Raw genomic sequence first — 14,009 nt, 5'->3', positions numbered from 1 at the left:
ATTTGGCCACTGTAAAAAGCTGTATGGAGATTCTTCATACACTCTTAAAAATCAAGGTATCTATGATTTCAACCTTTAGCATTCATGGAAACTTTCCATTGCACAAAAGTTCTTTATAGCAGAAAAGTTTCTTTAGATTTTTAAAATATTCTTCACACTAAAAAAAAAAAAAAAAAAAAAAAAAAAAAAAACTTCTTATGACTGTTCATTGAAAGGTTCTTTGGGGAACCAAAATGTTTTGTTGTTGGTGGTGGTGGTGGTGTTTTTCTATGGTATTGCTGTAAAACCCCCTTAAACTATTTTTATGATTTTATACATGAGTTTCATGCCTCAGATGTAAGAACGGGTTGGAGTTTGGTTGAGCAAACTGTAAATAAGTATAACAGATATGAAACAATCCCAGTTCCTCAATTAGAGTATCAGTACGGTTTCATGATGGTTGTCTCATAAAACTGCCTTTTTGTATTATGATACTATCCCTAATCTTAGTCATAACCCATAAACTACATGGTCAAAAGCACAGTATATCTGTGTAAGTATTTCTTCTCATGGGGATGACCTCATGTGAGTTTTTTCCAAACATTTGCATGCATGGAGCAAACCAATTTTCACACACAAAACCCACACACAAAGAGAAACAGACACATTTATAAAAGCTTTTAACCTTATTAACTGGACAATTTAAAGCAGTAAAATGGATACAAATGCATATTTATTTATTTATTTTTTGTAGGAATGTTTGTTTTTGTTAAATATATTATATTTTGATTTGGTTTGTTTCAAATATATATATATTAGTAAATAAAAAATTTACATGACAAAATTACTCAAATAAAAATGAAAACTGAAAATATAAAAATAAAAGCTATTAAGTTAAAAGTGCTATAATAGTATATAATACTATAAATAATTCTAAAATAACACTGATAAGGATATTGCGGAAATAAATATAACATATAAAGATCAGTTCTTCAGAGTATCAGTACGGTTTCATTAACTGTTGCATTAAGTTTATTATTCACAGGTAAATTCACAGATAAATTATTAAAAGGATGATAATAAATTACTAAACCATATGGCAGGTAAACAGTGGTTGGTCTTAAGTCTGTCTTCTTTTAAGTTTACTGAGTTCCTTGAAAACCTGAGAACAGAAGCATGTAATTACCTTTATAGTTTAGAAATAGGTTTTTCACAATAACAGCTATAGGATTAGACTTCTAGAGTCTATTTTTGCAATTATTCCTCAGTGTTTTCTTTAAGAGCTTGGGTATTTAAACTTGTTACTTCCTTGTTGTGTTTTGCTACATCTACTGCTTTGCTGAACCTATTCCTTTACTTGTAAACATTCAAATAAAATGCTCGGAAGATATGAGATGAATTAGCTACATTTAGAAATACTTACCCATATGCAAATGGCACTGAGGACAAGTTTACTCAGAGCTAATCCTACACAACCCCAAAGGACAAAGAGCACTGAATCATCATTTACATGAGGCAATGGGATGCCAATGTTTGCCCATGATTCATTAATAAACGCGGTGGAGAAATCAAAGATGATGGGTGAAGCTGTTGACACACAATCTAGGGAGACAAAAAATGGGGCTATATTATCTAACCAGAAATAATCTTCAACAAGTGAATCATCCACATAAATGACTAGAAGAACAATGCAAATCCATATTGTTTGTCTGCATTTGAATCTGGCAGCAATAGGCACTAAACCAAAATGTGCAATACTCTGTATAACATATTATGCCACATATTCATTTGTTCATTTTCACAACTGTTTATTAATATATGAAATACCTGAGATATTAAGTCTAACCCGATTTTGACAGTTCATTCCTCCAGCTTTGGCTCTTATTAAACACATGTAGATCCCAGAATTGGCAGGAGCAACTTTCCTTAAGACCAAAGATGCATTTTTATCCAGTGACACAGAATTGTTATGCTTATCAGTCTGGATGACATTTTCTGATTTTATGACGATTGTCATTTTTGTAGCTCTGTCACTGCTGTTATTGTGGAACTTTAAAAAAAAGAAAAAAAAGAGTGAGTTTATATTAGTGTGTGAATAGCTCTGCATTTGCAGCACTAAAAATGTTATTACAATTAATTGCAACTTAACTTTCTTTCCTTCAAATTTCATTTAATACTGTATAACCACATAGTACCAAAATTTGCTTCTTTTATAATCACATTAATTACTGAAAACAAAATTATTTGAGATTGAATTACTTATTCAGCAGTCAATTACATAGAATCAAATTTACATTCATTTTTAAATATACATTTAATATATATATATATATATATATATATATATATATATATAGCATAGCCTATATATTAGGCCTACACATATTTTTTCATATACATTTAATTTTTATTAATACTAAATAACACTGATTGTAAGTTATTCATTTATTTCACCCCAATGCAAGTTATTGCCCAAATAAATTGAAAATACACAATCATTATTTTATATGTAAATGTTTGTCACTGTCACTACCTGAATGTAGAATTAAGAGGAATGGGTGTAAAGGAAATGAATGCGTCTCAGCATGTTTCCAGCTTAAAGCCAAAGACATTAAAGAGGGTAAACATGCGCTAGACACACGTGTTTGACGCGAGCGTCTTGTCTTTTTTTGCACTAGGTGTTCTTTATAAGAGGGTGGCTAGCGTTTTCTTTTCTTTCTTTTTTCTAGCGTTTTAAACGTAAACCGCATTCTGTGTTAATTTCCTGTATAAACCATAAACTTATCAGACACCTGAACATATCCACATCACCAAATGTTTGAGAAAGTAAGCCTGACGTAGGCTAAACATGACAAACAGAATAAGGTTTCTAGCAGTGGTCATATGAAATTTGACGGATGGACATTTTGCTCACCTTGTACCACGTAACAGAGGTGTAGTTCTGACAGGTTTTATGGAAAGTACAGTGTAAAGTTATGTCATCTCTGCAACTTGCTGTGACGAAGGTGGGTTGATCGTTGCCAAATACTATGTTATGGGTCAAAGCTAAAAACAGAAATCAGGTAAAAACACTGCTGCGGAAAAAATAAACAGCACAGAGTTTCTGACGTAGCCTACGCTTAGCTTATTTGGTTACTGGGTAGACAACTACAGTACAGATAATGTAGCCTAATATACATCTTCCGTTACTGGAGTTTGCGTAAACTTGCTGAGTTATACTGTTGCCGTTCTTTTAATAAATTATGACAAATATCTATAATTAGGCCTAAGTAAAGAGTGAGTGAAAATAACGGGTAAAATAAAGAAAGAGAAATTTGACTCACCCAACACAATCAGGCGAATCATTATCGCACTGGTGAAATGTGTGAATGTGTGGCTGCTTTCTTCAGTTCTTGAGGAAACTCCTCAGAAAAAAATATGTGGGTTGAACAGTGCGCTTTAACACACGTCCATACTGAACGTGGAAGGATTGTGATAAATTGCAACACATAAAGATCATTGGGATAAAAAAAAAAAAAAAAACGTGTAAATTGTTTTGACATTGTATTATACTAAGGGCTGAACATTTGCCCCTCATATATAAGTGAGGATAGAAGCATAGTATTTATAGTTATGTGAAGCTGTTTCTTTGTAAAGTGATTTTCGGTGAATTCAGATTTACAGAATGAGCTCTAATGGTTCACTCATCTTTCTATGTGACACTGTCCAAAGACGACACCAATATGTGAAGAGAGAGAGAAAGAGAGATACAAGAGAAGATGCACACTATGATGGACCTGTCATTGCAGTTATACCCGACCATTATGTTCTGATCATCACTGATTGGCTGATTACCCTGTCAATGCAATAGTATTTGCCTGGTTAAACTATAGCGGAAATAAAATGGACTAACTGCGAAAAATGTTTCTGAAATTCACTCATTCACTAATCCCTCTATGGGGTTCTTACATCTTTTCCAAATTCAAGCACTTTCAAGGTGCATTTTCAAGCTTTTCCAGCACTTTAAACTGTGGTGAATTACATGTTTACAGGCTTGAGTTTCTCACTTTAAATATGTTATTGTGCTATTAAAAACCACCTGTCTGGATTGCATATAACATTGCACAATGTAAATAGCCAACATACAGTGTATAGTTTTTTTTTTTTTTTTTTTTTTACAATAAAAAATAAATAAATAAATAAATAAATAAATAAAGAATTTACAGGGTATCTGTAGTATTTTAAAATAACATTTAAGGCTTTTTAAGACCTGCACAAATAAAATAAATACTGTATGAGCACGGTAGGGCAATGTCTGTGGTAGCCATAACATATAAAACCATAAAATGCCTGCAAAAACACATGATTTGCAAAATACATTTTCAAATACAGATTTTCACAAATAAAGTTTTACAAAGTGACAAACCTCACATTTCAGACTTTAAACATTTTTTTTTAAAATCAAGAAATGGGATGACAAAGATATAAAGAATTGTTTTAATTTAAAGCACATACCTGTCTGAATTTTTTAGATTTTTTAAGGCACATTAGCTTTTTCTGAATAAAAACAGCAAAGGGGCTTATTAAAAATGCATATTCATCTTCTGCCACTAGGTGGCACTTTTGGAAAGGCAGAAATACAGCTGTTAAGGACTGTAAACAAAGCCGCCTGCTCTCATAAATGCTACTTTATCAGACATTATTGGTCAGATGAAATGAAAATGCCACTGAAACTTTTCGGAAGGCAGTCAGTTCACTTCAGAGATGCTTTAATCGAAAAACGCCCCTGCTGCATTTTTGACTTTGAATGTTTATTTTATTATTTTATTTTAATCACGACAGTCTTAAAAGATTTTGTTTAACTGAGCAGGAGCATCATTGCTTACCTATTACACGGTTTCAAAATGCAGACTCTCCCATGAAAAAAAAAATGGCCTTTACAGAAGACTTTGCATTATTTTAACCATAATTCGTCATTTTCAAGACACCACTGACTGAAACGGCAACCTCCTGGCATGTTTTTATCTCCCACTCTGTTCTATCAGAGGGCACACATCAATAAAAAGGCATTTTATCTAAAAAGTGAACTATTCAATAAAGCAAATTATCATAAAACCAATGCAATTGCAATTTCAAGCTGTTTCAATCACTTTATACAAAATCCTAGTACTTTTCAAACCTTGAAAATACTATGTTAAATTCACATTTTTTAAGGATTTCAAGCACCCATACATACCCTGTATACTATAGGCCTAGTGCATAGCAGTTGAGTGCACTATATCAGCAAGGAGTGGCTGTTTGTTAGTACTTACAAAGCACATTTTCTGCATGACCATATTCTACATCACTAACCAAATACCTAAACTTAACAACTACTACTATTACTACTAACTTAACAACTACTAACTATTAAAACACAGCAAATTAAGAGTTTATTGAGTCATAGTTAACAGTTTGTTAATAGCGAAAATTGGACCTTAAAACAAAGTGTGACCATGCATTTACATGCCATATGTGCATTTGCATTATATTTTGATGAACACAGTGCACTTTATTTACAAATATATAACATCATTAGCTGATAGTGTGATGTGCTGCTTGAGCCAGAAACTGTTGATGTCAAGTGGTAATGCAAAATTAATACATATACAGTAAAAAAAACAGTTACTTATATGCTTTCATCAGTTTGCACAAGTTCTTTCTTGATATTATATTTTTCTTTTGTTTTCTTAATCATTTTGATGTTCAGAAACATGATAACAGCAGCACAAGCCATCAGCACACATGGGATTATGATGTATTTAAAACGATCACTGGCAGGCAGATCATGTAGTTGAGGCTTTATGCAGTCTAAGCACAAAAACAAACACACAGAAGTTTAGTTTTTAGTTCACACCACATTGTGCCATTTAAGGGAAATTAAAAACCAAACACAAATGAATTAAATGAAATATCAACATGAATGTTTACAGTTTATAATGGTAATTCTCCTTTGTACTTCTCTTAAAACTACAAGTGCAGTCTTCAACAACTTTATAAGGCAAAGTACATCTGTGAAGGGGGAACAGCATTACACTTTGCATAAGTTCTCACATAAGTTCTCACCTGCTGAATAATAATCAGTATTTCCTTCCTGAATGTAATGGCCCAGTGGAGGCCATAATGTGCATCTGTAGATGCCACAGTCTACTTTAGCAGAACTAGGCACCAGAAGAGAGTTGTCTTCCCCCACCTCATAGGAATAATTTGCAAACTTATAGTGGGTTGTAATGTTTTTTAGCAAATCCTTCAAAACAAGTCCAGTTAGCACATCAGAACCCTCTTCAACCTGCAAAAAAAGTTAGCTTTTTTAAACACTGCTCCCCAATATCCAAGCCAATATGTTGTATGTATTTATAGCTCTTGATTTTGACTGGGGGAATGTGATAATTGACAGATGAATCACTAAAACCGACCTCCAGGGGTTTCAGGTTGTCAGTTACTCTTAACAGCTGACTGTGCATTTGAAATACTGAACATACACCAACCTTGTACCAGGTGATTCTCCTGTATTTTAGACCTTGTTCAATGCTAGCTGGACATGCTATTTTAATCCAGTGGCGCTCCTTTATCGATACTGACAGGTGAATCAGATGAACTGAAGGAAAGAAATTATAACAACATTTGATGTATTTATTAAAAGTTGCACTCACTCACTGCCAGTGCCTTGCATGAAAACACTTTAAACCGAGATTATCACTGCAGCTTTTCTGTTTTGGAGAGGCGAACGCGGAAGTTTTGGTAATGTAGGCTACACAAACGGTTAGTTTCACTTTTATGAATTTATGCGTTCCTTTCTTTCTTTCTTGAACCTTTTGCAATTGTGCAATACATTAAGTTTTGCCTGTGCACAAATGCTTTTCATACTTACAAATTATAAAGTAAATGTGCAGCATGATCAATGTTTGTTTCTTGCGCGTTGTCCTTTCGCTTCAGAATAGAAGAACCGGAAACTCAAAAGACGCGATCTCATTGGACGATTCGTAACAATACAACACCAACAACACTTTAATTTTTACATGCTCTTATTTTATTGTTTACACAGTTTAATTTTTCAAAAGGATGTCCAGTTCATTTTGTAAATAAACATCTCTTTGGTGTTACGATAATAAGTTTTATTATAACAGTAAAAAACAAACAGGTCTACAAGGGTGCAGCACATAAGCTGCGTTAGTTAAAACACACACACACACACACACACACACCTACACACACACACACACACACACTTTGTTCGCTTTTATAGTGAAGACATTGCCTTTGATTTTCTATCAGGTTGATGATATTTTCTATCACCTATCCAACCCCTACACATAAACTTACCTATACAGAAACTGTGCAGAACACATTTAAATAAACATATTCTGGCTTTTTATAGGCTACTGTACAAACTGAGTTTTCTGTCCCCTTACCCTAACACCCCTAAACCTACCCCTCATACAAAACTTTCTGCATTTTTACATTTTCAAAAAAAAATAAAATAAAATAAAATAAAATAATCATTCTGTATGATTTACAATACTTGTTTCCTCATGGGGACCAAAAAATATGTCCCCACAAGGTCAAAAATGACTGGTAGGGACATTTGGTCCCCATCGTAGGGTAAACACACACACACACACACACACACACACACACAGAAGAAACATTTTATTACTCAAACATGTACTAGTGATATATAATAGGCGATAGTTGTGTTTCCCAGATAGCATGTAGTAATCAGCCTGAGCTTGGCTGCCCCATGACGCCTGCAGCTCAGACTCGGCATCGATATGCATTATCCGGTCTATCAGACATCTTCCTTTCATTTTCATTTCCAGCTTACTGTGTTACTCAGTTTGATTTCACTCAGTTGCATAACTGTGAAACTTAAAAACTGCCACATACAAACAGGCTTGACAAAGAAATCCAGTTAAAGTATCAGAATTAGATTAGAGCTGGACTAAGTTTGTCTGCAACCTAACATTAACTACTGATGATCCTCATAATATACATGAATGGACAACTTAATAAAGCCAATATTTCTCTGTTGAATATTTAGGCTATCCGTACGTGAGCACATGAACATATGAGCTATATAAATACATTTAAAATTATTTGTCTATATCTTATATGTATATTCATAATAATAACTGGGGACGTCAATTTAAAATGTTAATTTAATTCATTAGTTATGGAAAAATAGCGTGATTAAAATAGTTTAACGCAGTTAACGCACCCACCCCACCCCAGACCTACACCTCATTTCAACCAGTTGACAAACATGATGCAGGGCAGCATCTCACTGCATGATGTAGTTCATAAAATGTAGCTAATATATGCCCCTTAAATTCAATATATTAGGGCAAAAATGCCCCTGTATGAGTTGTCTCAGGCTTATGTCATATGATAAGCGATATCACATGAGCAGCAAGTGCAATATCACACGAGTGCTGTTTTTGTCCCAAACAGTACGAGTGCAAATCTAATTTTATACAACAGTTCAGTAAATAAGAAGTTCATTTTGTGTTATATTTTAAACACAATATGTGCCCCATGACCACAAAACCAATCATAAGTGTCAATTTTTCAAAATTTAGATTTATACATAATCTAAAAGCTGAATAAATAAGTTTTTCCTTGATGTATGGTTGGTTTGTTGTGGTAGGATATTTTTTTGATGTGATACTATTTTTTGATATTGTGTATTAGTGTGGGTGAAAAATATTATTAGTATTGTAAAAATTAAGTCTTTAGCAATGCATATTACTAATTAAAAATTAAGTTTTGATGTATTTACGGTATTAAATTTACAAAATATATTCAGGATCTTTACATGAACATGATCTTTACTTAATATCCTAATGATTTTTGGCATAAAAGAAAAATCAGTAATTTTGACCCATACAATGTATTGTTGGCTATTGCTACAAATATACCCATGCTATTTATGACTGGGTTTGTGTTTCAAGGTCACATATTGTCTGTTTTTGCTCAATTTTGGCAACAAAAATATTACTGTGCCTATAAAGCCACATGCAGCAAAACTTTGAACCATTTGAACGAATCGAATGAACAAAAAATACTTCGATTTTTCTTATCTTGTATTATAGTTTATGTTAGGCAGTTGTGGCCTAAACGTGTATTATATTTTACTTTCTTTCTTTTTTTAATCAAATAAAATATTTCTTTCTAAAGCTCCTTTTTGGAATGTCTACTTGATACTTTTCTCATTTAACACAATAGCTATAAATGATCTTTTAAGGGTATTTTCACAGTCAAATTAATAAAAAATAATTAGTTAATCACCACATTATGTAATTAATTAGATTTAAAAATTTCATCGACTGGCAGCTCTCATAATAAACCTTAAGATTCATAAAGTACATAAATTTGATGCAGACAGTAAAAAATATTTACAGAGGAAATACAATGATAAAATATGGGGGGAAATGTAAAAACAAACAAACGGCAACAGTGTGCAGCTGTGGCAGAGCACAGGCCTAATGAATTGCAGCCCTCCATGACTCTCGTCTCCCTCAACACCTATAAAACAGCTCCCATTATAGCCCATCCTTCTTCCCCCAGGAATAAACCATCCATAAAAAAGTAATTAAGAATAGCAAAACCACAAAGAAATAAAACAGATCCTATCAACACAACCTAATGGTGTGAACAACCTTGTAAATGTTTACAGGCTTGGACTGTTTTTACTTGGCTAATGGATGTGTAAAACTAAAATGACCCCATCAGCTTTTTGTGAATCTTAGTTTTTCCAGCTTGACCTTCCAGTCTTGCTTCCCCTTACTTCCTGTTTTCTTCTTACTGTTCTAAATATGACTCGATCACACACCTGTGAAAGGAAAGTTTATATGAGCCAGGTTTCAAAATCACTGAAATACACATGCACAAAAAAACTTCTCCCACATACTCTTAGCAACGAGCCTGTGGTTTGTCATTTCAGTAATCTCTGAAATCTAAAGGATTGTTAGTTGTTGAAAAAGCTGAAGTGCACACACAGCTGCAACATTATGCGTTTACTACAAGACCATCACAGGGTTCTGCAGAAAAAAAGCATTATTTCCTGTGATAGATACACCATGCAAAGACATTGCTGGTGGGGCAAATGTGTGGGGGATTCGTGTGAAGCTCATGGGCCTCACTGTCTCTGTTTCCTGTTATGCAGCCGTTTCTGGAGAAGTTCAGTGCAGAAAGAGGTAAAATGTGTTTACTGTTGGTCTGTGAGGCATGTGTTTAAATATGCAGTCAGCACAGGATCACCGCAGTTTAATTGAGAATCAGGTCAGAAACACTTTGAAAGGTTGTGGCATAACCACAAAATGCCTAAAATATATAAATGATCATTTTGTCTTTTAGGTGTAGACAGACTCAAAACAGACATGAGCTGTTTCTCATTTTAAAGCGCAACAGCCTCCAGAGGTCACCTTTTCAACTGCATGCATCGAGGCTGCCTCATTTCGGGAAAGTAACTATAACATTGAATATAAGATTGTAATTTAAGTAATTTAAGTAGTTTATTTTGTAATTTTTATTGTTGTTACTGTTATAAAATGATTCATCCTCTATGACGTATGTGGCTGACAAATGCAACCTCGAGGATGCAGCCTTCAAAATGAGACTCAGCTTATGTGTGTTTTGAGGCCATCTATATGACACATGAATGATTTTTTACTGGATGAAATAAAAATGCTACTTTATTTTCTCGTAATTCCATTTTTTATCTTTATATCTCACAATGTGACTTTTTTTTCTCACAAGTGTGGCTTTATAATTTGATTTTATTATAAATAGGCTTTATTGTTTTCCCAGGTTGCATTTATTTTATTAAAAATACTGTAAAACAGTAATTCTGTGGAATATTATTGCAATTTAAAATGACTTTAAGTTTACTATTGTATTATATTTTAAAATGTAATACATTCCTTTAATGGGAAAGTTACATTTTCAGCAGCCATTACTCCAGTCTTCAGTGTTACATGATCCTTTAGAAATCATTCTAATATGCTGATTTTATTTTTGAGAAACATTTCTTAATTATTATCAATTATGAAAACAATTGTTCTGCGTAATATCTTTGTGGAAACTCATACTTTTTCAGGATTCTTTGCTGAATAGAAAGAACAGCATTTATTTGAAATAGAAATCTATTTGTTAAATTATAAATGCCTTTACTGTCACCTTTGATCACTTTAATGCATCCTTTCTAAATAAAAGATATAATTTATTTCAAAATAAAAATAAATGAATGACCCACTTAACTTACACTTTACAGTAATCTAAAATGATTCTGTGTGTTTCCTGGAATTGACTGATTGGCATGCTAATATACTCACCCACACAGTTACAATGCAAAAACTGATTTTGGTGACGCTAATAAGAAAAAAACCAATCACAGCCCAGGGAAAAGTAAATTCTTCTACAGCAAGATGGGAATTAGCAGAGATCGTGGTGTTGATGGGATAAACTGTGCTCACGTCCAAACATTCTGAAAATGAAGACAGCCATTATTTGTTTAATGGGATACTTAGTTTTAGAAGATCATGCATAATAACAGGTTTAAAGATATGGTTTTGATGACACCAACATACAGAATTTCAGTTTCAAACCGATTTTATGGGGAATGAACTAGACTGACCGGGCTCTAAATTACCTGAGACATTTAATCCAATGAAAGAATCGTCATTTTGACCTCCAACCTCTGCAGCCAGGTAGCATTTATATGTACCAGAGTCTGAAGGTTGTGCATTATTTAACAACAGGGTTTCTTTATCTTCCAGAAAAACATTGGTCATGTTATAGTATGTAATGTCATGTTTTTTCCTCTTCACGACAGGAATATTCTAGAAAAGAAAGACATGGCTTTGTTAGAGGATTTTGTTGTGGTGTGGTGTTTTCTGGTTGGACAGACCAACCGGGTCAAATGCCAAATGGTATGCCACTGAGGTGCAGAGGATGCTACTCATCAAAGTAAATGCTTTGTTTGCTGGCTAACCATCATTTACCGTTCTTTTTTTACTTTCATTTCCTTTTCATTTACTTTCAATTCTTTATACAAAGAAAGAAACTGATAAACTGCACAACCATTTCAATAATGTCAAGCAAATAAGGTCAATCAGTTAAAATATAAAGGTAACTCACATTGTTTTTATACCACATGACGTAACGGTAAGTTTTTGTTCGGTCAGTAGCTGTGCAAGGAAGTCTGAGGATATCATTACAGTTACCCACAATAAAATCTATGTCTTCTGTTATCCCACTGTGCAATGCTGCCATTGCAAACAACAGCAGTTCTGCAAAGAGAAATACAGAATGGAAAGTAAACATCAATCTGTTAATGTTAGCACCTATTTAAATAAAATTAAAATTCAACTATTCAAATAAAAAAATGTTAGCACCTATTTAAATACAATTAAAATTCAACTTTTCCTAAAAAGAAAATATTATGAAGAAAGTTGGTAACCAAACAGTTGATGGACCCCATTGACTTTCACAGTATATTTTTACACTCTATGGAAGTCAGTGGCTATAAGCAACTTGTTACCAACATTATTCAAGTGTTCAACAGAAGAAAGAAACTCATACAGGTTTTGAACAGCAGAAACAACCATATGATATATAGATGACATTTAATACCACTAACCTAACACAGCTCAAACTCATTTTTTAAAAGTCATTAGAAATAACACACACAGAATGCGTAGATGGAGTCAAATGAGGTATATAAATATAATAAATGACCTAAAACGTGTTTTAAGGTACAGTGCATGAGTCAAACAAGAAAAGAAAATAGTGATTATATGCAGTACATGATTCTAGACATTCACAGGCCTGAAAAATACTGATAGTTTTGAAGAAAGTCTGCTTATGATTAGTTTGGGTGTAAAATATGTGGCTAAATTTAAGATAAGGGTCAAGTGACTTGATTGTTTGTTTAATAACTAAAATAAAGAAAACTGTTTGCCAACCCTCTTCACCTTCACTTGCGTGATTCTGTAAAATTTCTACATCCCTTTAATCACACTCAGTTCTCTATTTAACAGGACAGAGCAGTTACAAAAAGAGAAGAATACTAAAGTGGGGGGCAAAAAATCACCTGTGTGTCTCTATTTTCAGCCTTTCTTTTTTTTTTTTTTTACTTCTAGCCATTTAGGCATCAGCTTAAATGAAGCATACAGAAAGCACTCAAAATGACCGCACAAACATAATTTCTGTGAACCTAATGCTTAAATGAAATTATATTATCAGAATTATTTATTTTAAAGTATTTTTAAAGTAGTTAGGTTTGAAAGAGAAACGTTTGACATTAAGCTTCAATGAGTTAAAAGTCAACTGGTATAAAATAAAGTCTGATATTTACTTACCTGCAATCTTCATATTTCTCATTCTGAGCTCCTTACAGTGAGTAAAACCCAGCCATAAGTGATTAAGGGTAGCCTAACAGCTGATTCTTATCGCTCTTAATCTACAAACAGAAAGTGTCACCAGTCTAACAACTGTGAAGTGCTGGAGTAAACGGAGTAAACATGAAACTCTCATGCATGTCTCAATTCTGCCCTCTATTGAGTGTAACATGAAAATAAACAGAAGTTTGTACATAAAACACAATATAAAAGAAGATGATAACTGACCAATACGTTTTTTAATCATTGACTCCCCTAACCAAAAAGTAGTATACTTCAAGTTTATTTTATTAAGTATACTTAAGTAAAGTTCAAGTGTATTTTTAAGTATACTTTATGTAGCAAGTATACAAATATCAGTGTTCTAGTAGTATACTTGTAAGTGTACTGTTTCAATACTCCTTGGGACTAAATTTGCCCACTTTCTAGTATATAAAAGTATACTTTTAAGTATACTTTAAGTATAACAGTAGCAAACTTTGAGTACACAACTAGTTTACCTCTATGTTTTTAGTTTGTACTGCAAATATACTAAAAGTGAACTTATAGAAACACTTTGTTCACTTTGAAGTATACTCTTAGTTTAGTAGTTTTATACTGCAAGTATACTCA

At 33.1% G+C, this 14,009-nt stretch overlaps 1 protein-coding gene and 1 long non-coding RNA gene across 2 annotated transcripts; both read right to left on the bottom strand.

The window, feature by feature from the left end:
* Positions 1-851: 851 nt before the first annotated feature.
* On the bottom strand, positions 852-3,886 carry LOC122138243. The gene is made up of 4 exons (XR_006155440.1): positions 2,894-3,886; positions 1,807-2,029; positions 1,403-1,581; positions 852-1,141 (listed from the first exon to the last, which is right to left on the bottom strand). It is a non-coding gene; the product is annotated as an uncharacterized LOC122138243 (long non-coding RNA).
* A 5,176-nt stretch (positions 3,887-9,062) lies between these two features.
* LOC109083348 lies at positions 9,063-13,498 on the bottom strand. The gene is made up of 5 exons (XM_019098135.2): positions 13,359-13,498; positions 12,136-12,287; positions 11,648-11,837; positions 11,331-11,482; positions 9,063-9,829 (listed from the first exon to the last, which is right to left on the bottom strand). Exons 1-5 carry the CDS (start codon positions 13,378-13,380, stop codon positions 9,743-9,745), a joined length of 603 nt encoding a protein of 200 aa, XP_018953680.1. The 5' UTR covers positions 13,381-13,498; the 3' UTR covers positions 9,063-9,742.
* Positions 13,499-14,009: the final 511 nt, after the last annotated feature.

Source organism: Cyprinus carpio, chromosome B8 (assembly GCF_018340385.1).
Source record: "Cyprinus carpio isolate SPL01 chromosome B8, ASM1834038v1, whole genome shotgun sequence".
Lineage (NCBI taxonomy): Eukaryota > Metazoa > Chordata > Actinopteri > Cypriniformes > Cyprinidae > Cyprinus > Cyprinus carpio.
Note: the sequence above shows the minus strand (reverse complement) of the source record. Positions and strands in the feature narration are given on the sequence as shown.